A 25,807-nucleotide genomic window follows, 5' to 3' on the forward strand; every position below is an offset into this window, starting at 1 on the left:
TCACGGAGTATAGACCTCATTACACATCATCCTCTCTTAACTCTCAATAAAGTATTTTTCAGTCAATCAGTACGGGCTGTAGTGTCGACCGAGAAAATCCACAGTGATGGGGATGATGATGATGTTGATGACATGCGGCTGGTCTCTTTGTAATTTTGCACCCTATAGGCAATGAGAACATAGAAAGCAACATAAAGGTTACGTCAGCATGCACATCGACTCCGGCGCAGTCCGTCTGCAAGCAGTGAGCCGTACTTCAAAAATCAGCGCTCACTTGTTATCAGCTGTAACGCATATGAGCAAATAAGGAATAAATAGGACGACACACATCTGAAGAAACCGAAGAAAAATATATGACGGCGGGAGGCTCATGAATTGCATTCCCTTTTAACATATATCCGTCGCACCACACGGGCCAAGTGCCTGATATATCTACCGCGTACATATCTGAGAAGACGTATGCAAAAATGGATCTGTTATATATGTTGTGGCGTCCCGCGACCCTTCAACCTCACCGACAGGTCTGAAAAGAATCGACCGTTAAGGGAAATTCGAGGATAGCTTGGTTTTTGATGTTTTATAACTTCCCAAAACTATTCAGGCTATGAAAGACGCCGTATCGTGGAGGGCTCTGGAGATTTAGGCCACCTGGGCTATTTTAACGCGCACTGATATCGCACAGCACACGGCCGCCTTGATTTTCGCTTCCACAGCGGCCGCCCTGGCCGGGATTTTACGCAGCGTCCTTGAGTTTCAGCAGTCGGGCGCCCTAACCATTGAGTCACCGCGGCGGGGCGGAAATCGGCGCAGGAGAGTAATTATGCAGGAGGCTGAAAGTTTACATATAACTTTATCTAAGAAACACGAATACAAATCAGGACGACGAAATAAACAATTAAAGGCTGCAACCTGTTGCAACCTGCAACGCGCAAAGTGTCATTTATCATCTTATGCCAATTGATTCATACCTCGTACTATCATTGAATTGAATAACTTGCCATCGCACATCGCTACAGAAACTAACATAAGAAAATTCCAAGAACTACTTCACTGTGACGGAAATGTGTAGAATATTTTGGTGTTGTTTTTCTTTGCTCTTTTGATGTTATATTTATTGGTTCTTATTGTAATTGTTTGCTAATTGCATCGTGTTTTTTACAATTGTATCCCCCCCCCCCCCCCCCCCATGTAATACCCTCCTTTGGAGGGCCTTTAGGGGTAACCTGAATAAATAAATAAATAAATAAATAAATAAATAAATAAATAAATAAATAAATAAATAAATAAATAAATAAATAAATAAATAAATAAATTGTCGCAGGCAGTGCGAAATTCCATCAGCGACTGTGTGTGTGAAAAAAAAAAAAGAAGTACAAAGACAGAAAGGATCGATCGATGCACGCGGACGCTTTCGCGAAGCGTCAGCGCTGTTGGCAGGTTGGATCGTCCTCATAACGAGACTTCTCATCCGTCGATTATTTTCCTCATTCTCGTTTTGTAATTTGTATTATTGGTATGACTTATGTATGCATTATCCACCTTTCCGCCGCTGCCAGAAACCAGAGCCAAACGCCGTCGAATGCGCTCGAATCCCAAGCGGCGCAGACGACAGCTCTTGCGCAACGCCAACGTGATTGCGTCACAGACAGGCGCGTAGACCGAACGCTGCCGCTTTCGCCATTTCACCGAGGGCGACCTATTGGCGTCGTCATCGCGAGAGCACGAACTGAAGAGGTCGACCTTCAAGACGTTGCATCGACTGCTGTAAAGTACTTATTCCTGGATCAATTTGCACAATAGCGCCGTTTTGTTCCATGCATCAATTATACGCTATGCATGGTATGTCAGAATGTCATCTTCAATAAAACTCCGAAGTCCACGTCCACTCCCCATACATTGTCCTACTATTAGCTTCTAGATCTCTCCACCCTCGCCGCAGAGAGGCCCGGTTGCTATGGCTTTCTGCAAATGCAAAGATTTAACATCGTTATCAATGAGTATAGGGAAATCTAGACTCTTTCACAAGGAAGGTGAGCATTTGAACGAAGGGGGGGGGGGGGGGGGGGGGCGTCATTAACGCACGGTATATCCTTGTTCATCACGGGCTACACCAGGAAATTTTCGAGGGCGACCGGGACATAACGAAGACTTTTCGAATGCGCCTTTGATTACAAGGCGTAACTGCTCTTATCGATCTGTTCGCGATAGAAAGCCTGATTGCTCCGGCTATTCGCGCAGACTTCGGACATTTCCACATCCAGCATCTTTCCCTTCCCTCACTCCACCCAGAGGCTTTGTCACAGAGCGGGGAGTCGGTGGGCACACGTGTTATAAGTGAAACCTTGGACCGTCTCCAAAACGATTATACACGCGTATACCCCAGCTACACCCCTCGCACAATTCGACTAGTTTAATTTAACCTCACGTTCGTTACGAACGAGTGGTGCGCAAATGAAAGGACCTTCTCACTGCTTGTAAGACCACGCATGTTTCACGTGTTCGGCACGGGGGTCGATCAAACAACACCGCCGCGATATCGGTCACATTCGACCCCCGTTCCCGGACGAAACCAACCGCCCGACTCTGTGTAAAACACAGCACTACAACGGCAACACGTGGGCAGGGAACGCCTCCGGCCAATTACGTTCCCAATTACCGCAAGGTAACGGATCCGATCGCTCGCGCCCCGGTGATCGGGCACCTTGAAATTCCCCGCCGCAGCAGAATGGAAGGGAGATAGATGGAAATGACTGGTGTCGGAGAGGTCGATGCAGCATAGCCGATTCAAGATTAAGACAAATCGGCATGTCGTTATAGCTTCGTGACGCACCATCGTATGAAGTTCCATCAGGCACGCGTCGCACAGAGAGGTATGGACACGTTGTGGAACGCATTATACAGTATATACCACTCATACACTGTGGTATCGAAAGCAGTAGCCGCAGTCTATACCGCCCAGACATTGTGATATGCCTGAAATGCCTCATATTTGAAAATGAACTTCTGCGTATGCAACAGAAGCTCTGCGCAAACTCACGCATGATCGCTGCACTCTTAGAACATCGCGGGCATTTGGAGAATTTTCTCCTAAGAGTAAAGCCATGCTGTACGTATCCTTGGCAGTGGATATCTCAAGAGATATCGCACTGAGATAACTTCGACACACGTGCAAGCTGACATCCCCCCCAAACTATAGTCCAACAGCTATATAGAGGACCGCTCTTGATATGATACCACTGATGATAACCACTTTTGAATGCTGCCAAACATCCAAGCGATTAGTTGCTTTTTGAAGTTGGAACGCCGCCAATCTCAGATAAAGAACGCTTTTAATCTCTCTTTTGTTGAACACCTATACAGGGCAAGCTAAACGCAATGCAAAGTGACAAAGTTAACTATAGAGGAACGGGAATGACCGTAGAGGAAGGGACGTGTCCCAACGTTCGATGGCAGATCGTTCCGCCGACAGAACCATTAACCTGGACAGCCGCTCCCAGCAGACACATATCTCTCGTTCCGGTATATATTTCCGAGGTCCTTCCGCGCACCACAATGGGGGAAAAAAGTAGGCAGAAGTCATCAAAAATAACAAGATGCAGCGGTAGCAAATGCTCGTGTCCTTCCGCCCAGAAACGGATCGTAATACGTTCTTCGTGATTGCATCTTGCGGCCGCACCGCCGCTGATGTCTTGGTGAATAATCAATGCTTTCGTGATTGCAAGGCCGCTCACGCTCGACAGTTATCTCGGCGTTTCTTTTTGTATACGTGTGCGTTTTGTGTTATCTCCACGGATCTCTATCACAGGAGCTTGAGCAAGATGCGTCGCTCTTGAAACGTTCGAAGTTGTAAAACAAAATAAAACAGAAAAACAAAAAAGCTCTTATAAGTTCAGGGAGATCCGATACTGCAGCAATAAAGAGTTGAAGATTGAGGTGGTCGGCACTGAACGGTATCCCCAAAATGACCGAGGTCGTGAGGCATGAAACCAGAAGGCAAAATACGTGCGCAGCGACTGCATTTTTAAACGTCCTCGGGCAAAGAAAGTAAGAAATCCTATTTTTGATTCCGCCTATCTGGAACGCGGACGGTATAGGAGGTGACGTAACGGCTGCAATACCGTCGGCCCGTGGGGAGAAATAGACCGAAAGCCACTGCGATAACTCGAGAGAGAGCTGGTGCGGGCGAATTTGCGCGAAAATGCAGAGGCCTGATGGCTGGCATGTAAACGCGTCACACATTTCAATATATATATACCGGCGTCATTCAATTTGGCTGCATTGATCAATAAACGGCTCGGCCTTTCAGAGTTAAAGCCAGGGTTCGAACAGCTCGACGGGTTCAGTATGAAGCGACTGCTACTCGAGAGAGAGAGAGAGAGAAAAGGAAACTATTAAGGAACAAACGTTATAGACATAGGCAGCACCCGCGAGTGCACATCTGTTCGTGCACTCTTGGTAATTATTTTGCGCTATTGTATATATTTATAAAAAAATTGTACGACACATCAAGCTGCATCAACGCCGCATATCGTGGCACAGTTAAGCCCCAGAACTGAGATAACGCACTCCTAACGATTCTACAGCTTCTGCAGGAACCAGGTTTGGGCACGTAATGAAAACAGAAAATACGGAGCCTGTAGGCAATGGAAATTGTGGCACATCGTGGATACAGTAGACCCTATACCTCAGATGATGTTTGCTGATAAGCGGTTAATACTGCCTCAGCTCGCAGCTACTGCTCCCGATCAAGCGGCGCATTAAGGGCAACTTTTACATACTATAATAGAGAAAATTGAGTACTTTCCCTACACTAACACGAGTATAAGAAATGCGATTTTTCGCGACCATAAGTTGTAGCCTACGGGCGACTGAGTACTTATTAGGTTGGTCAGTTAATGCTCGCAGCACTCTCGCAGTCCTAAAGATGAAGGGTTGACCTATATTCGTGTTTGCGTATTTATTCCAAGTACCTTATAGGACCCAAAAGGGCATAAGGGAGACAATAAGAAAACGGCATAAGTACAAAAGGAACTAATTAATAAAAGACTGAACGCGAGAAAAGGCAAAAGGCGAAGTATTGTACAGGAGAAATCTTGAAGATATTAAAGATGTAAAAATAAATGCATGCTCTAAAAATTATTTGCAGTTCCAGTCCTGTATTACTTTTAAATGGTTCACTTTTGTATTTTAAACTATGTACCATTGTTTCTTTCGATATACTGTAACCCCTCCCCCTCACACAATGTTCCATGTTTGAAACCTGTGAGGTTTCTGTATAAATAAATGCATGCTTAATATTCAGTTCAGTAAGTCGTTCAGTCGTGTCCGACTCTTCATGACTCTATTGACCATGTCACGCCACGCTTTCCGGTCTCTCACTATCTTCCTAACATCACATAACTTCATCTGCAGTGCCTCGAGGATGCCATCTAACCATCGCGTTCGCTGCCTACCCCTTCTCCGGCAACCCTCAACCTTTCCCAACATCAAATCTTTCTCCAGCGACTCCTCTCTTCTCATCAGATGACCAAAGTAGCTGAGCTTTAACTTTAGAATTTGACCCTCCAATGAGCAGTCAGGGTTTATGGTCGACAATATTGACTGATTTGATCTTCTGGCAGTCCAAGGAACTCTCAAGAACTCTCAATATTCACTGTCCTCTTAATGCTTACACAAATATAATATAGGGTTTTCAAGAAAAAAAAAAAGCTTCCTCTTTCTCCCCTTCCGAGACGCCGTCTTTTTTGTCGGAAAGTGCCCATATCAGCGGGAAAGCGAGATGTATTACCCGGTAACCCAGTTGTCGCGGCCCTCACCTACATAGTACACGTGCGCGGAGGTGACTCATCACCGCGTAGTACAGTCCCCGACTGCAACCGCCGGCGAGACTCACGCACAGTTGGCGCATAATACGAGCCGTGCGGCACGTAGCAGTCTAGGTGGCTTTGCACGTAGGCGCCGCAACCAATGACAGCGAGCGGAAGCAGCAAAAGTGGACAGCCGCAGCAACAACAAAGACGCGCTCAAGGAAGGTGAACGCCGTTCGGCGATTTGAAAGAGGAGTGGAGCGAAAAGAAAAATTAAGGAAGCAATGCGAGGTGGGTACTGCAGCGGGAGAACAGAAGTGACGGATACTGAATGCGAGCTGAGCCGATTACAAAACGCGAAGCAGTTTCATCTTCTCGTTGGTCGGGTCGGTTTTTCTTTGAGCCTGACCTCTTTTCTTGCCCGTCACGCTTGATGTGTCCTTTGAAATCCAACGCGAGTGGGACCTCCCAAAGTTGACGCCATATCGTTGCATTGAGGACGACCACCTTTGCACAGCAACAGCATTACCACGAGGATTCCCAGCAAGCTGATGAACATATATTTTGCTTGCGGCGTACAGTCGGGCTGACACGCACACGAGTACTGAAGTACTCAAGACAGCTTTTACCTGTCAGATGAAAACAGCGACCGAAACAAATGAGCAAGCAGTGCCCGGATTTTTCGCTGACTGGCAGCGCGACGACTTTCGTTATTCCCATTACAAAGAGGAAGCTTTTAAGAAACACCCGCGCACATCCCAGGCAAGAAAAAACAACACAGAACTGTGTCAAAAATACGACAAAAGATTCTGCAGTTCTGTAGTAAGCGTCAGAATTTTCTGTAGTTTTGTAGTACTTTTCTGTCGTAACCATAGAAAATGTGACGTTACTACAGAGATCTCTGTTGTCACAACAGGTTCACTTTCAAAAAACCGCAGAGAAATTCCGTTGTGACAACAGAAAATCTTCTGTAGTTCTTTTTCTTTTTTATTCGATGGGATACGCATCCGCAAAATGCTCTTCCAGGAGTAGCCCGAGCGGGGCGACATCGAACTATGACCTATCGAAGCTACGTCTCCTTCTCACCTGACCCAAATGAAAGCTTTAGAGAAATGAATAATGAGTAGCCAGCGGACATCGTTCAGTACGAGGACACTAGAAGGTTAGGAACCACGCACCTCTGTTTGCTTCCTAGGCTGATAAACCCTACTTCAGGCCACCCGCGGCCACCACAATATGGCTAAGGTCACCATCTCTCGGCGTCCAACTTAGAGCGCCTTGTATTTTGTCAACACAGACAACCACAGTGTCTTTCTACTGGCCTCCAAGCAGCTGGATTACAGCGGCGCACCACTCCAGCCAGTTACGAAACCGTAGCGAAAGACCTCGCTTTCAGCGCTACCCGGGAAGACACCCCATGGGCGTAGCTTCAAACAGCAGGCGGACCTTATCTTCAACGGCGAAGTGCCTTTCCGTCATCTTTTGCGAATTGCCTTCGGCCTTTATTTTCCGAACCAGCGGCGAGTCCCTTTGTAGGAGGACGTCCCTGCATCCACGCACCTCAGGAAGTACCTTGCGCCTAATGACTCTTCGACGCTCTGGCGCCACCGCCAACACCATAGCGAGGAAAAAAATGAAGGAAAAGGAAGAATGAAAGCGGAGCCAGGGTGAAAGTAAGGATCGAGGAGCAATGGAAAGTGACCCAGGAAGCGGCAGCAACAACGGCAGAAACAACGACTGCCTGCGCGCGGGCGGGCGGGCATCCTCCATCGCACACGCGGATGTCGAAGGCCGACGCTGTGATTGCCTCACCTCGCGGCCACGCCGCGCGCGACTGACATTCACCCACTGGCACACTTGCCAAGGGGAGTGTGCGAGGGCGCTCGCGGAGCTCGGGGCAGGCCCGTCAGCCCCGACGGAGGACGCGACACACTTTAACTCTATCCCCAGAGTGGCGACCCCTTTCGCCGACACAACACCGAAAGAGACCGCACGGCGCAAGGCTTTTCTTTTTCTCCTGTTCCTGCTTCTTTCTTTCTCTCCCATAATTCTGTTATTTTTTGTTCTTGGTCGCACGACACAATGGACACACGCGAATGGGAGTGCGGAAGGAGATAAGGCAACAATAATCCGAATAAGTAAAAAAAAAAAAAAAGAAAATGGACGAACGAAGTCCTTTCTCTCTCGATGGCTGTTTTTCTCCGCTAACTTCGCGCGCCCAAACCGCACTTGCCTTCCATATTCTTCATCGTGAGAATGAGACGGTCGGTTCAATATCTATATTATAAAATTTGCTTCCTGGTAGCACGTAGATTGGTAGATGTGCTTATGGCAGGCTGTCTTATCGCTGTCCTCGTTTAGTGGACCAACGCCCGGCCGACAATCAAAACCATTCCCGTGAATTCGTGTCTCTCATCTTAGCGACCGAATCGGAAATTGAGACAGAGGGAGGTGGAGGTCAGGTGACGCTGGCTATCGGTGGCAAATGAAAGGTGAAAGACCGTGGAAGAGGGTGGAGCACGGCAAGCTATAGACATGACTGTGGCTTGCTCGTGGCTACTTAGCGCATTGTAATTTGTAAGAAGTGGGAACGGCTACAGAACTTTTACAAGAATGTGAGGCCCTGGTCAAATGCTGCTTTCAAGTTTCTCGCGTTTCGTCGTTTTCCCACAGCCACAGAAGTGATTACGAGTAACTACGGGACAGACTTCGCCCGGCCACTCCTCGACATTTCTTTACTCCGTTATCGGAAACAGGGCGAAGTACCTTGAGAGAGACTGGTCTTGACTCATCGTCAAGCTCTAGTACAGTACACCCTAAACCACACCCAGAAACACACAGCTTTGTAGATGACGGTACAACAGATGCGCTTAGGTCACCGCTGCGCCCTCAGAACTCCTGGCGACAGGTGCGTGCACAAATATCGTAGGCGGCGTGCAATTAACATCAAGATACGGGCGCACCGCCATGCGCTAGGTTCTCTCAGCAAATTGCCGCTCCAGGCTTAGTCCACGACCGGCACATATGACTCGAGCAAAGCCTGCATTACTCATAATCACTTCGGACTTCAGCAAGGCCTCCGCGCATGCTAATCTTTTATAACCACGCCCAAGACGACCAGCTGTCTACTGGGCGACGTCGCAGACAACGCATCAAGCTCCCGTACTCCTCGAACTCGAAGCCAGTGTCCTCATCTGACGAACAGCGACCGAACTTTTCCAAATTCGGGATGCGAGCCTTTCGCAAGGAGCTAGTTCGTCTGTCAAAAAACAGATGGCCCCGCACTCGCACTGTTGTCCTCGGCTAGGCTGCTCGCCACGCGCGACGCACCCGCCGCTGGAGCGAACGGGCTAAAGTAGGACAGGCGTTGCGCGTGGATAAGTGCCGCGCGGCGAGACAAAAAGCAAAAAAGAAAAAAAGTCAGCGAAACACCGTCCCGCTCTCTCCGCGGTGACGGAAAAACAGCTGTCAGCGCTAAGCCGGTTTCTTCCTTGCCGAACGCTTCCTTACGAATCTTACCCACTCTGTCCAGACCTAAGTAACGCCAGCTCGAGAAGGCATCATCGCTGTCAGCTGTTGCACCGTCGTCCCAATCTCGCGAAAAAAAAAAAAAAAAAAGTTTAAAACATAACGAACCGTGCCTCTCGGCAAATAATTGGAGCGGCATCAGTCACGCTCTTTTGGCTTTCAGAAACGAGAGCAGCGAACGACGAAAAAGCGAAGAGCATGGGTAGGTTTTCGCTTCTTTGCCGAATGAAAAGAAGCCAGGCCCACGCAACTTACTTTTTTTCCCTCGTCTTTAGAAAGTTCATTACCCTTTAGTCTACTTACTGTTCTTTTTTTTTTGTTTGTGTGTTTTCTTTCTAGGAATAATTTGGCTTTAAAACGGCGGTTTTTTTTTTTTTTTTTTTTTTTTTTTTTTTTTTTTTTTTTTTTTTACAGAAGTACTATTGGCTTCTTGTATATGTATGGATTGCCTTGGCGAACTTCTACATCAGCTTATCTAGCATTAAGGCGTCAACGCTCCGTGAGGCGTTTTCACTCAAAGCAGATCATGCCCAGTCTTACATGTTGCAGAGACGTTGCGTCAGCAGGCCACACCAGTGTATGAGAGAGAGAAAGCGGGGCATTGGACGAAGTTGGGAAATCGCCCTTTCTTTCTGTTTTTTTTTTTTTCTTCTTCTTTTAGTTAAAACGCGTAGCTTTGTTCGAAGCATAATTTAAACCTGGATCACGTACAGAACCGCAAAGGGCGCGTTGCACCCAAGCATTGCAAACGATGTGGACTCGCAATCTCTCTGAACCAATGCGCATTCTGACGCGACTTGCTTAAAATGACATCAGATAGAGCTGTAGGTATGGGTTCGACTCCGTCTAGCCGAGTACAAGGTGCTTCAGATAAAGTGTCTTTGTATACTGTCGGCTACGTCGCTGACCTAGCGGTTCCCGTAGTCCAACGTGACTTTAAGTCAATATGAGTCAAACGCGTCTCTGAGTCCGGACTCATACACGAACGTGACTGGCCGAATCGAGAACAAAATGCGCAAATAAAAATGAAACATTCAACGGCTACACTAACAGGAGAGTTAAATTCGATTTCGACCTGCGTGCAAGGAAGCGTGCTAACAACGAAGCGCTCAACACACCGAAAACGCACCTCAATCACCATTATATGCGACTGGTCCAATGTTTTATATTTATACAGGCTGCACGAGCACAAATCCGCCGCTAATGCTGCTGTGTATTATTTAATTTTTTTTCTTTCGACGTAGGAATCAACTCTCGAATCTGCACTAAACGAAAAGCGCATGGTTAGACTTGTTAACTACCCTGCACGATACGTGACATACGCTTCTTTCTTTCTTCCGGGGTGAGGGGAATGGGGGAGAGTATGAATTCTGGGCATAGACAGCGGCCCTACGAGCCGTATTTCAAGGAAGATTAATTGCAAACACACCCGTGTGTACTGAGAGTTCGACGTGAGCCCTGCTGCCGGGCTAAATAAGTTTGAAGCCCTTTATTGCGTCATGCATCATTGCCTAACCCAGAGCAGCGCTGACCCGTTAAAATCAATTACTCCTTAACCACAGCAGGCACACCCTTTACCGTTATGGTCGTACGCATATTTCAGCGTTGTTTTCTTTTCTTTTTTTTCTAACCTGTCACCTGGCTACAGTACGTACCACATGAGCACGTACTGCATGCTATGGGAGGTCACGAAATTTGTAAAAGACATGGGGAAGCCTTAATGCGTCGACCTACCTAGCGAACAACAGAGCTTGCCTTAAACAAGATGTAGACAAATCGTCTTTGTCGCAAACTCTGATCGGCAGTCTAAGACTTCCCATTACTCAAGTTTCAATTCCAAAATACCAATGTGACGTCGGCATTGCGCGCGAATAATAATGATAAATAAATACACGCGCGAGGCACGCTCGACTCACCTCCGGTTCCCAGCACGCGGAGGAGCTCGAAGTTGGACATGTCCACTTTGCCATTGCCAGCGAGGTTGACTGAAATGAACAAAAAGGGAAAGGGAAAAGAAAGGCTCGTTAGTTAAAGTCGTTCTCCGCGTACCATTGCATTCCATTCGGCAACACTTACACGATGCGGAAGCGTACACAAAAGCAACAGGAAAGGCGCGAATTTTCTGCATTTTTCTCTTTTTATTTCAAGACCGCACAGTCATGGGTGCAACGGGGTCTGGGGTATAGCATTCGGGTCACGAACGCACTTTGCGTCTCAGGGCCGCACGAGCGAGCATTTACCGGAAGAAACAATACAGGCATTGAGGGAGATGGAGCTCGCCTACAAGTATACGTGACGGCAGTTCCGGTGATTAATGCTCACAATTCAAAGAGATGAAGAGTCCCACGCGCTTCCTGGGACTACCGGAGATATACATTTTATCTGGGACCCTTGAAAAGCTGAACTATAACTTATAAAGGCTGTATAATTTGGCCGTAAAACCGAAAAGCTTAAGTTTTAAGTACTTTGGTCACAAAGAATGATGTTGGCCCATGTATAGCGTTCTAGGAGCCCGCGAGACATTCTAAGAACGCCATTACTGCGCAAGCCAGTGCGCCGACGCAAGAGTCATAATTTCTGCATCCCTAAAGCAATTAAGGTGCGTTCCCCGCAGTGCGTTCCTCGTTAATACGTTAGCGCTAAAGTAATTACATTGTCCTTTAAATAAGGGTTAACAGTGTGAGCTCACCATTAATACATTAGAGCTGAATAGTCACTATCGTCGACCGAGACGCAGCTAAGTATACAAGCATCACGCTAGTTTTGATTCGACTACCAAGCTCAGATTCAGAACATATAGGATTCGCGGGCTGTAGTTTAATGATTATCAGTAAATACAGCACTAAACTTCCCCAGAACAGCGTGACCATTATATCGTCATGTTCATATCAATGAATCTCAGAACTCTTCGAAACGCGATGGGATATTGTAAGCGCATTGCCGCCGGAAACCGGTGTTATACCTTAGGAATGGCTTCCTCAGATCGCGCCACAGGGTGCTGCAACGTGATTTCTTACACATCAGCATTTTGTATACGGTATAACAGATTGTGTGCCACGCAGTAAGGCGACGCATGTTTGGAGACTGCTTGACAACGTTCACAAATTGCGACATAGCGTATATGGGACGCAGTTGAACCCGAGCCGCCAATGAGGATGTGCCTCGTAACGAATCCGATTCGAATCGATTAGCCAAAATCATTCTCTAACTTTCTCTCGCTCTCCTTTCAGCAAACCTCTATTCTCCTTTTGCCTACTTCAACTTCATGAAAACCAACTGCACCTGAGCAATACATAAAATTTCGGAACGGCTCAGACCTTCATCGTCCATATGGCGGTGGACCTTATACACTAAGAGATAACTTTCTGTCCATGTCTGAGCCATCTTGTAGCGCCATCTGTGAGCTGGTCGAGTTTACATATAAAAGTGGGATGAAACAGGATTTTTCTGCTTCGTAATATTTTGTTGTTCTGGCGTTGATCACCCCTTCGAAGATTTTCCGTGACAACGCGAGAGCGACGCGAGTCTACGGTTGCTATTATCGTAGGGTTCTTAATGATCTTAATGGTATGAAACAAATATTCGTTCGTCGGAATTCAGGAAGGTTGCCTTTGAGCCAGCCTTCCTTAATAAAGCATCGACAGGTCTCGAAGCGAAACGTCGTCGAGATTGTATAGAATTTTGCCCTTAATCATAGGTCCGTGGTCAAGGGGCTGCATTTTTCCTCGTGGGTGTATACGAGATCCGCTCCGATTTCTTCTATTAGGGTGAGCTATAGGATTGTCCATGGGGAGATATTTCTTTCGGGTGGCGTCAAGGACCACAAAAGTAAACCGGAAAGTTCTCCTGCAAACAATAGGCTATTTGTAAATACATCCGAATTCGTAACAAAAAGCAGCTGAACTAAGACACGCGAGTAACCAGCGCTGCACAGGTGTTCATTTCCGCCCTGCACTGGCTTGTCGCAGTTTAGTAGCCAGGCAGGCAGCGACGGCGAATTTCTCCGCCGAGATACGGAAGGGAGATTAAGCTGTGATTTCGGCGAATCGCGGTGGCGAAGTATACGGAGTTCGAGTGCGAACGCCGCTGCTCGACAATCATAGTGCAATTAAGTCGCGCAGCTGGTCGGAACGGCAGAGCAGGAGAACACCGCCGAAGAAATGCACAGGAGAGACAGAGCATTACGAAACAGAGCTCTTTGTTTTAGCGAGGTACGTTTAAGCGAACACTAAAGAGAAATAGAAAACACTGAAACATGCTTGCAGTGTCACTACAAACGTTATTTCTGTGCGGAGAGTCAGAATGAGATTCCCTAAACCTCTCCGCACATTGTTGTTGTTGTTGTTGTTGTTGAAAACTTTTATTGTCCAACAGAGAAGGACCACACCGCCTGGGCCGCTCTGTCTCACCCCCCTGTAAGGGGGAGGGGACTTAGCGGCCCAGCCACATTCCCAGACGTGATTTTTATGACGTCATCGTACTCAGAGCTAACGAGAGAAAGAATGCACGTGACGTCAGCCAATATGGCTTCCATTCTGCGAAGAACCTGGGAGGCGGTGGTGTGATGATAAAATCGGGATTGGCCGAAAAGGTTTGACATCACAACGTGGAGCGGGAGAATTGAAAATTGATAGAATTGACCGAAAATAAAATTTTCAGAGGGTGGTATGGGAGGGTGAAAATAAATGAATGATTGAAAGTAAAGTTTACGAACTCTCAGATGGACTCGGGACGTCCTGCATAGCGAGTCAGAAACTCTACAAGGCTATATAGCAGGCATTTCATTAGGATGGTATTTACTATTATTATTATTATTATTATTATTATTATTATTATTATTATTATTATTATTATTATTATTATTATTATTATTATTATTATTATTAACAAACGGAAGTCCTAGGGCACCCAGACATGTTAGGGCTTGGTTAAATCGAGGCATTAAAAATCAAAGTCGAATGGTCATTCATATTAAAGGCAGCTTAAAACTGCGTGCTAATGAGTACTTGTGAAGTTGAAAGCTGATATTTACACCCCCCCCCCCCCCCCCCCATACACACAGACACTTTTTTTTTTTGGGGGGGGGGGGGGGGGATAAGCGCCATCTCTCGGGTGTGCAGAAAATCACTGCACTGCGGGAGATCCAAACTAACAACTTCTAACAACTTAAATTGCCATTGGTGCACTTCGAAGCGCCACCCCGTAATAATGCAATAAAATAGGAAACGGCGGGAGTTTTGAACTAACAGCGTAAACTATCGCTTGTAGCTTTAAAGCGCGGAGCAATTGCATGTCAGTGAGAGCTGAATGTACGCGCACAGATATCTGCAAGAGTTCCGCTGGTGGGAACCATTATCGCTGTCACGTCACATACTTAAAAACGGAGCTTGAAGGCCCCTCTTTTTTTTTTTTTTTATCTATTTCATGTCTCTTGCTCATCACTGTAAGGCCTGAATTCAGCCCGCGTCAACAACGTTGCCCCGACTGCGTTTCTTTTGCCTCGTCAGAGCCGCCTCTCGTTATCCTCGGTGGAAGGGCAAATCGAGTTACCTTGTAATACTTCGCCAAGACCAGGAGCCCCTCCCCTCGTACACTGAGCGGCTATGAATGCCGAGGTACGCTTATAATCAGACGCTGTGAATCAACCATGGCTGGTAGCATTTTTTCCCTCCCGCGCGTTCTTAATTGAGTTTCCTTTCAATGCGCGGAAAAACCCTTCTTTCAAAACTGGGACAAACTCAAGTTTTTTTTTCTTTTTTTTTAAGAACAACTCAAGGTTTCTTTTATTATTATTATTATTATTATTATTATTATTATTATTATTATTATTATTATTATTATTATTATTATTATTATTATTATTTGTCGTATATGGCACACAATGCATGCTCGGGCGAAGGATCCAGTAAACTGCTGTTAGCTACTTTGTAAACTGCGTCCTCGCCAGTTGGGGATACATTCTGGCGCCAAACGAATATGTAGCATAATATACGACTGGCTTAAAATATAACGACGACGTCCATCTATAGTGAGTGCATAATGTCCTAAATACACCGAAAGAACGCTCTGCGTTTGGCTCAAGCTTGCTTGGTAGCTTAGTATTGAGTCGACATCGAACACAACCGTGTTTTGTCGAGCGAAGCCCCTGCCTTCCGTTACTAATACAACTAATCGTTGCAATACCCTATTCCCACGAGACAGCGTCGACCCCTTTCTCAAGCTCCGCGGGTTGAAAAGAGGTCGGCAGATTTATCAACCGCGTTTCTCCTTTAGGAGGCGCAGAGAAGTGGCGTTTGGCGATCTATACACATTCAGGTCGCGACCAGCTTCGCGTGCCAGTACAGCAAAAATGATCATTTATCACACATTCGTATACTCAAAGCTGTCAAACCACGGTTTCTTCGGCAAAAAAACAGAGGGCCTGCGGTTTCGCGCGCAGACTGGCACACATCGCTAGCGCATTACGTTCAAAGGCAGCTCCGCAGTGAATCGTCCCAACAAACTGCCAAAACGCGACACGGCCCGCTAAATAGAAAAAGAAAGAACCCAGAGATACGCGTCACAGCGGGACACAAATACAGAGGCGGACAACTTGGAAGTCCCCTGAGTTCGCGCCAGCGAACCGCTGGACGCCGACCGAGGCACGGATATGAAGACGAACGGCCGCAGCAACAGTCGCGGTGGCCGAGATGAAAACCGCCTCGCAGTCTAACAAGAGAGGGGGAGAAAAAAAAAATGGAAGCGAAAGCACTGCGCCGACAAGAACAGAGATGGCGTCTCTTTTTTAGTTCCTTTAGAAGCTTGCTTACAGGAAGTATTCGGAGACCTGACTTGACAACCGTTAGGGATAAGAGTCAATGGAGAATACTTCAGTAATGTGAGATCCGTTGAAGACATTGTCTTGCTAAGTAAGTCGGGGCACGAATTGCAAAGCATGATCAATCACCTAGACCGGCAAAGCAGAAAGGGGGCTCAAAAAATGAGCATGCAGAAAAGTATAGTAACGTTTAAATAAAATGTTCAGGCTAAATTGAGGACAACGCAGGAAGCTGTTGAGATTGGTAGGCCTAGCGTTAAAATAGAGGAAGGGATAAGAATGGATCAGGGAACAACGACGAGTTAAAGAGACATCTTTTCGGAACCAAAAAGAAGAAATATCCATGTTCAGGGCCTGTAACGCGAACGAATCAACCAACGGTCGCCCACGGTAACAGCATAGATTCCAGGATAATGCCAGCGTTACAGGAGGCTGTAGATGTAGTTAGATGAGCGGATGATATTAGGAAGCCTGCGGAGACAGGTGGCTGCAGTTGACGATGATGTATACCTATCTGCATATCTACCTATATCTCCGTCTATCGGTATGTCAATCTACATACATGTCCACCCGTCCGTCCACATGTCTGACCACGTCCTTGTGCAAGTATCTCCCGTTATCTATCCCTAATATAGCTGCCGCCTTCTCTCCTTTCCTCATCTACACAGCCACCTATCTCTTTATATCATCCTATTATGTAACAGATCCTTCATTCCCTCCTCCTATACCTATAAGCTAGGCAACAATCTACTTGGATATCTAGCTATCGCTATAGCGCACTATCACACTGTTTATCTTATCTCGTTTGATGTAGGTATATATCTCCGTCTCTAGGGAAGCTATTCAGCCAGCCGCCCCCACAGCCATTCTCGCCTGAAATGCTGCCCGCGCGGGTAGCAGCAGTTGTCGATGCGGGGTGCGCGCGTTGGCCGGCGAGGAAGTCGAGCGGGAAGCCGCTTTGCCGATGCGAGGCTGCGAAAAGTGTGCCACTCTTGACTCGTCTTCGCCCATGCGGGACGGGGGAAGGGCCCCAGCGGTAACGCGTGTGGAAAAGAACGCGCAGGCAACCACTGCAGGGGCCACTGCGGCGGCCAGCGGAAGAGAGAAAGTGCCGGAGAATGAAGAGCAAAGAAAGGAAGACGAACAAAAAAAATGAGGAAGACGACCATCAGGTGAGAAAGGCAGGGTTTTCCAGCGTCCCAACTGGCGAATTAGAGCGAGAGAGACGTATAAACGAAATCGAATAAAGGAAGAAGATCAGAAGAATGGCGAAGGCACGACGGTGCGACGGCAAAAAAGATAAAAAGAATGAGGAGGGGGCCTCGTTGACGAACAGAAATGTATAATATATATTCATCACACATGCTATCATATTGTGCGCGCTGTAAAACAACAGGAAGATAAGCTACGATCCGTCATTCAAATTTAAGAAAAGAAAATTTCTATCGAGCACCTGTCAAGTCAGTATAACCAACCATGAAGCTGTGCATTCCGAATCTTATCTGAATACTATTTCTAAAAAATATATATATGAAGAAGCCGCGGTCATAAGGTCATAAAACGCAGCGGTAATGATGATGATGATAAAAAGTTTATTGAACAAGGTTGGCACTTTGACCTACGTAACTACTAAAAGAAGGCTTTAAGCTAGATTGCACGCAAAACCGTGCCTCGAAATTCGCGTCAGTAATACGGCTGTAAAGTCACATATCTGCATTTAATGCGGTTCACACTTGGCGACATCTCATTTGCATTCCAATTAGAAGGGCAAACTTCATTCCAATCTATGGGGAAAGAAGTAGCCGATATAGCGCACCAGGCGGACGTTTACAGCGCAGACGACAGCTGGTTGAAGTTCAAGCGAAAGTCCAGCGGGTATTAAAGCGAGAATATAAATAAGCAGTTCCCTTTAAACCTGTACTGTTATGAACGCGCCTGTACAGTGACCTCCAAAGTGTCTATACCGACGTCGCATCAGATAAGCGCCCCGACCGTCGCCGCCTTGAGTTCTCGGACGTCAAAGCGTCACGAAGAAGCCAAGTAGAAGAAACCCTTACATTCGTACCTCCTGTGCGATAAAACGCGAGGCGCTCCGCTGTTCGCGAAACTAATTAACAGGTTCCGCACATCAGCTCATCTGTCTGGCACTGAGAACTAGAAACCCAATGGCGAAAAAGCCAGCCTTTCCTCTCCTTGGGGGCTGCGCTCCAAAGGTCGCTTCGCGGAAAGGACCGAAAATCTGCTGCCGGTCGCTGCTCTGCTGCGCGCTAAGTGACGCACGCATGGAGCGAGCGTGCGTCCGCGCACGCCCGAAATTCTCGAACGCGCCGCGCCGCCTTTCGTATACGGAAGTTTTTACCCGCGCCAGATCCAAGTGCGCGCTTACGGGCGCGTGTACCGCGTTGGCCCGCACGTAACTCGCTGCCGAGTATTAGCGGACCAGCGGGGATTACGGCAACAAGAGCAGGGGCGCCAGCTGAAAAGCGGAATATATAGTCGTTCATGTGATGTCCGTATAGTGAACACAGAGTAAGCTGTACTGTGCACTTTTTTTTTTCTTCAACACTCACATTTATGACAGTAAACATGCGAATTTTAGTGCGCTCAACCGACAGTTCACAAATGCAGACCAGGTTTAGTGCCTATAAGGCATCCTGGCCACTACTGCATATGTATTAGAACATATGACCTCACATTCCTTCGTCTAAGTTCTGAGGCCTCCAAAAAAAACTGATTCTGACGAAGAGTTCGAGTGGAAGAGTGTGACCACCACCTTCTCTTTTAACTTAAATTCATCACTTTTTTTTTTTTTTTAATTTCTCTTTCCCCATTACATAAAGAGCGTGCCCTTGATGTGGAGGGTTCCGTTCAGTACACCGATAATTTATTTTTCTCCCATCACCATTCTCAAGAAAGATGCATCAATTCAATTAACCAATTATTCGTAAGTGGTACCCGGGGGGCACTGGATCGAATTTCAATACCCCCGCGAACCAATGCATATTTTTCAAAGGGTACATTCTCCTCTAATTAAACCAAGTGATCAGCTTTTCTGAAACGTGAATTGAGGAGGAAGGAGGAGTGGGGACACACGCACGGGAAATGTGTCCGGAAGTCTACTATGACACAGTTAATGGCCGTGATAAGGTACTGCTACAACAGATATGCAAGTAGCGATCATTTCCCTAAGCACGCTTTTCGGGGCACTGAAAGGCGGGTAATACGCGCCCGGGTCGGCCTATACGCGAGTAAACACGGAAGGTGAGCTCGCCAAAGGGGCTGGCCGGCCGTACGGCGCGCGCTCGCGGATATAGCCTTGGTGAAACCCCGTAGAGACAAGAGCAGCGAGCGCCCGCCAGCTACAAGCGAGCGGCGCACTCTTTCTACGGTCGGGAGCCGCATCGGTTGGCGTACGGCCTCCGCAGAGGCAAACCACATGTGTGGGCGAACTGAGGCGCGTGCCACTTTTTTTTTTTTTTTACCGCGCCGCCACCTCCGCTTCGCGCTATATTGCAGTTACGTGCAGCGTTGCGAAAGCTGCCAATCACGGCTTCAACCAATGAGAACAATGAAAAAACACGTGTGACATGCATGAGAATGAGGCATACATATTTCTAAAGAGCCCGTGGGAAATGAAGAAGGTTGCATGGCTCAGTGACCTAAACGTGATAGTTCCCGAACTATTGTAGAATCAATACGCTCGTCTTAATGCGAGCACATCTTTCGCAGTCGCAATGATATGCCATTTCTACAGTTACCCCGCTCGGAGTCACAGTGATATGCTGTTACGTTTAAGCAAAGTTATGTCAAGGAATTTGGGCCTTGCCGAGCCTGTTTACGCAGCTTCAGCACTGCAACTATCACCAATCCATGTAAAAGAAAAATACGAACTAAGCTCACTCGGGAGGCTGACCTACAGGCGCCAGTGTCTCGATTAATCGCCCTCACTTTGTAAGCGTGTTAATTGCGCTTACAGCCGCAATTATCGTGTACATAGAGTGGTCCCAGCCGCGCAGCTACAATGTAAATCTCAAATATTCGCAGTTTCGACGGGAAGGTGGGCAGGGGCAGGTAAGGAAAGAAAAGAAGAATAGCCATGCTAAGAGCAAGCGAATGCAGATTAAGTGCAGACCAGCCAGTTCCTTTGCGCACTGCACGTAACTGCGGAGGCAGCGCAGTTTTTCGTTTAGCGTACGCGCAAGTTCTTCCTTCCGACAGATAGCGGAAACACGGCGGGGTCGCCCATGGAACCTTCATTATCGGCCCAGCGACGCGCTGAAGCAGAATACCTGTGATTGGGGGACCTTGGATTGGTCAAGGGCCAAGCCAAATAATACACACTGCGTACGCGAGAGAAAGTTTCGACGCGTGGGGGCTCGAGAACAGCCCGGTACTGCATGAAAAGGCTCCTACGGAGCATGTGGAGACCCGCGCTGCGAAAGAGCTGAGAATAGAATGGGACACATGTCGCGCTGCAATTCGGCCTCCGCGTGCACGCAGCTGCAATATTAGAGACATTTATTTTTTACCCACACAGGCTACACTGTAGTGTAGCATTACAAGTATTAGAGATTTGATGCGCTGTTGTAACTGTTGTAGGTTAAAAAAAAAAAAAAAAAGAATGGTCTTAGTGATGAAAACAGTCACGCTGACGTAAAAGAACAAATTTTCTGTTATTTCTCGATTTCATTCGAAAAATGGCTTGTTGGTGTCATTCGTCAACAGGATAAATATTTAGAGGACAGAAAAAAAAAAAGTGCGTCTGCCACTACCTGCTACGGATTAGTCACTAGTCGAACGATTCCAGTGCATTCTCTATAATAGCGACGCTATCGGTATCCACAGTTGCCTTATTTTGCCCATGCATACAATAAAACCCTCCGTGACTGTTTATTTTATTTTTTTTACGTCACCAGTTAGGATCATGGATCTCCAGAACTCCACATAGGCACACAGAGCTGCCGCGCCTATCCTTTCTCCCAAACCTCTCCCCTCACGCTGCCACCACTCCATCGCAGCTGATGATGCTGAGCTCCATTTGCGCGAGTGGCGGCAGTCAACCGACGTCGACAGATGAATTACGCTGCTCGAGAACGTTTCCTAAGTCAACATCACAAACTTTCGGAACGATAGAACATGCATGCCAACAAAAACTACAACCATCCCAACAAGAAGGAACATGAGAATTTGTTCGAATTAGATACCGCTCGAAGAGGCAACCATACATCACAAATGATCATAAAGAAACCAATGAGATGGTTCGTATAAACTAGAGGTTCGAATAAAGCGAGTTCGGATTAGCGACAGTATTTATGCATTGATACTTATCTTGCACTGTCCCGGATCCTTCGATTTATTTGCTCACCCATCAATATATACTTCTTCACACGGGTGACGACAAAGTCGAACGTCATTGGCACCAGAGAAAAAAAGTGGGTCAGCTCCGAGGACATTACAAGGATTACGAGCTACCCTCCCGCGTGCGCGTGTGGAATGGCGGAAGTTACAGCAGTGAACCGTTTCCTCCAAGAGCGTAAGCTGAACGGCGGAAAAAGAGTCGCCGACAACGTTGGCGACTGCTGTACTTTTTTTTTTATTTGCTACGTTAGGATTGTAATAATTAGGATTGTAGACTCGTCAAGCTGCCCAAGGGCAGCTTTTTTCTACGATTCCTCCATCTGTAGTTTTAGATGGGAAATAAACTTTGACTTTGACAACCGACTGAGTACATGTATGTACTAGACGTTTGTGGAATCTGTTAAATCATTGTACTAGAAAAGTCATCATGCCGTGAGACGTCATCACGTACCGCTATTCAGGAGCGCCAGATATTACCGTATTATGTTAAATACAATGACTACAAGCATAAATGCACTCTAGTTCCTAAGAATTTTTCTACTTTGCCCTTCGCTGCTCACGACCACCATAAACAGAAGTATACCTCAATCACAAAGCGCTCTTATATATATATATATATATATATATATATATATATATATATATATATATATATATATATATATATATATATATATATATATATATATATATATATATATATATATATATATATATATATTCGGAAGTCGTGGGTTCGGTCCCCACCATCGGCACGTTGTTTTTCCTTCTACTTTGTGTTTACCTCTCCCCTAATCAGATTACACTACTAATTTATGTGATTACCGAAGTAAAAATAAAAAAAAATAAAAAAAAGTCAAAGTACAATCCCCAACGCTTTCCTTGGCTTCGCCGACTGTTGACTTCTTTCCTTCGTGTATTATAACGAGTACCCTCATTTTCTCATTTATCCCATATATATATATATATATATATATACTCGCTTTATGGGCAGTTTTCACCAGCAGCCGAAGTGCCAGTATATATTAGCGAGACAGTACCATTTATACAGCAGATAAGGATACCTATGTACGAGCAGTCTTTAAAACTGCACACAAGGAAAGCCAACTGGAAAGAAAGTGATTGTGCAACACGTAGAACAAAAGTCTGCAAGTTGCCAACAGTGAGGTCTGAGCCCGCGACATCCGCATGTCATGTGATGAGCTCTACCAAGTGAGCTATAATAGACAACGGCTTTGTCGCCTTCAACTTTCGAAGGTACTGACATCGCTTTAGTCATGATTTCTTGGTTTCGATGACCGTCGTTGGCCCCTTTCCTATGCCCCAAGGCCTAATTATATTTTTAGACATTCTATCCACGTGCCGACAGGTGGCCGGCTTCGGGGTGTAGAGCCTTCTGATCCTTGCCCTTTGACCCGCACTGTTCACTCTCATTAAGCGCCAAGGCTCGCGGGTTTATGGCAGCAGTTCTTCATTTGCAAGTATTATTAGCAGGCAGACAGATGATGACGGAAGCGCATCTTGCCACGACCTTGGAATTCTGGTCGTACACTCTTTTATCTTATCAAAATTAGGTGCCACATTGGCACAACACATCCACATCGCTCGAAGGACAAATGACGAATACGCTCTGCCCTAATGAAAGGGAGGATTACCCCCCCCCCCCCCCCCCCTCTCGCTCTTGTAAAGCGAGGGTTAATCTGCAGACTCAAAAAGAAAGCGGGTGGTTAAAAACGAATTCAAGTGTTCGCAGCCTGTTTACAGCAGTAAATGGTTTCTCATTTCTGTAAAACCTGATTCCCAGCACCTTCAAGCCCAGCGAAACACCGCAACTACGATGGAGGAAACTTAGTGTGTGCTCTTAACAGTCCTAAGACGCACTTCCCAAGCCCATCTCGAGCCTCTGCCTCATAGACCAAACCAGTGCCCCAGAACGCCAGCCCATTCCCGATCAGTACTCTGATATATCCTCGTACTTCATCGAGGGCAGAAGTTCCCTTTCCCCCCTCCTAGCAAGACCTGATTGGAGGCCATAACCTGACGCCAGGACATATACTGACCTCGTGCGCTGACATTGAGGGGACACTGCTCTAGAACAAGTGGCGCCACCTCATGCGCAGTATGCGCGTGAAGCGGTTGTACGTTTCCTGTGTAGGGCATGCCACCAGAAGAAGCACTTAAACTTTTTTCCGACAGCGTCAGAGCGTTATAACGGAGTTTCTTTCAGCCCTTTTATGTGCCTTGCGCCACATACGTTTAAGCATCGCGTGTGTTGCAAAATAAGCAGAAAGCAAAACGAAGAACGCCACTACCCGCGTTCTCGGCCGGGAACGCTTTGCGTCCGCCGGTGCCTTGGGCGCGCCCAGGCTCCACGCGCAAGCGCTTCGGCAGGAAATGCTTCGTTTCAAGAGTTTGACTCGGCACTCGAACTTACTGGCACTGTCTTATACATAAACCTTAAGCACAAAACGCAGACCTGTTCACCTTGGGCTGTGCACTGATCTTGCTGGGGCTAGTACTCCTTCTTTCCGCTCTGGTATGAACCCCATGGGAATCGGGGAAAAAAAAAAAAAAAAAAAAAAAACTAATATTCAAAACTAATTTTCGGCATTCCTGTATTCCCCTTGCCGGAATACCACCGGCTTCCCGGTGGTATTCCTGTAGCCAATATGACAACCACAGACTCGAGAGTAAACAGTGTTGCGTGTTTAACTTCGCCATTTTTTTTTTTTTTTTTTTTTTGCACAAAGCCGTGACTTCCGCGCCGGCGCTATTGGCGTCGTCGGATCCAAGCAAGTGCTTTTTTTTTTCTTTTTTTTTTTCGAGGTGTCCCTCAGATGACGCGTGGGAGTGGAAGCATCGACATCATCCCCAGCTTTTCCCCACCCCCGAGACCTCGGAAGCTGGGCTGCTTAGCTCACGGGGCCAATGTAGCTGTGTAGAACGAGCCAAGACAGCCGAACTTACTGTGGAGCCTTGGTTGATGGGCCCCACTCACAGTCCGATACTTTTCTCTTTGTCTCAAAAAAAGTTTTCATTGCCACCACAACGAAGAGGCTAGTATAGATGTCAGTACTTCTTCGTCTCGCAGAAGCGTGAATTAACTGAGTTCTCTACCTTCCACCTTTGAGCAGGCTCGTTCTTCCGCGTCCGCTCTCGTCCAGCCGGCCCCCGGTCCGGCAGCCGGTGGGGGCGAGGTCGGTTCATCACTGGCGCTTGGAATGCGGAGGCAGCCAAGCGCGCCTCGCAGAACGCCGCCGTGGTGTGGCGTAGCGGCGCGAAACGAACCGAAAGAGTGCTGCAGGCAAGCAACGCAACGGAGAGACGACGCGCCTGACCCCGTTTCGGCGGCCGCTCGTGACGGCCGCTCTGCTTTGCCGCGGTGCTGCTAGCGCGAGTCCGTTTCGTCCGGCACCTCTCGAGAGCGGGGAGCCTCTGGAACCGTTTGGCCCCCATTTAAAACTTTGCGGATGCGAGAGAGGACTTGACGGGCGGCCCAGAGGAATGGGAAGGGCTAGGAAAAGGAAAGCTGCGATGCTCTGTAGAGTCGGTTTTCTCCTACTTAAAGAGGGGGGACTCGACCGCCGCAAGCGTACGATTAAGAGCGTTCGCTCGAGTTTTACAGAACTTAATCATGGGTCCTCTATTATGGTATCAACGTGTACATCGCGAAACAACGATTCGTTTAGTACCGCCCACACATACGACCACTGGTTCGCCTGCCACTGCCCACCAAAGCTCGCACCCCATCACGGTTTCGAGGGGAAAAAAAGAAAAGAAAAAGAAACGTCCGTGCGAATCTCTTACACATGTTAGGCTTCAGCTCAAAAAGTTAGGCATCAGCTCGAAAAACAATTCTGTGCACCATACGATGCCGACTCATCTGGCACTCATTTGACAACCCTGTGTCTCAAACGGGTGGATCACAATACCTCCACGAATGGTGATTGTAAGTGGCGATGACACACACCCATTCCCAGGTTCAGTATGTAAGGTCGGTCGATAATATGTAGCAGGCTCGTGCATTTTTTTTTTCCCCTTCTTCCTGCAGTCGCAACAACAACAATATGGTAGGTAGTGGGGGCATGAGTGGGGGGACCGCGGTCAAGTGGCTTTTGAGAATGATGACGTCACACGTGGTGAACTTCACTCTATGGGTGGTCGCGTGGTATCTCAAAAGTTATTTGCAATGCTGTAGCTATGATCACGTGAATTTGCCGCCATCGTGAATTGAGAGCGACGGAGAAACGGACGAGAAACCTGCAAATCGGAGTAGTATAAGAAAATTCTAGCGTTT

The 25,807-nt window shown here is 47.1% G+C and overlaps 1 protein-coding gene across 3 annotated transcripts in view; it reads right to left on the bottom strand.

Annotated features, from left to right (window-relative positions):
• Positions 1–25,807, bottom strand: part of LOC146175637 (ribosomal protein S6 kinase alpha-5-like) — a 254,621-nt gene that overhangs the window by 23,701 nt on the left and 205,113 nt on the right. For all 3 annotated transcript variants that reach the window (XM_084582030.1, XM_084582032.1, XM_084582031.1), the window contains exon 2: positions 11,252–11,320. In XM_084582030.1, the coding sequence (XP_084438156.1) occupies positions 11,252–11,320 (69 nt within the window). The remainder of the gene's footprint in view (positions 1–11,251; positions 11,321–25,807) is intronic.

The sequence above is a fragment of the Amblyomma maculatum genome, chromosome 10 (genome assembly GCF_055883805.1).
Source record: "Amblyomma maculatum isolate TAMU_Amacu chromosome 10, ASM5588380v1, whole genome shotgun sequence".
Lineage (NCBI taxonomy): Eukaryota > Metazoa > Arthropoda > Arachnida > Ixodida > Ixodidae > Amblyomma > Amblyomma maculatum.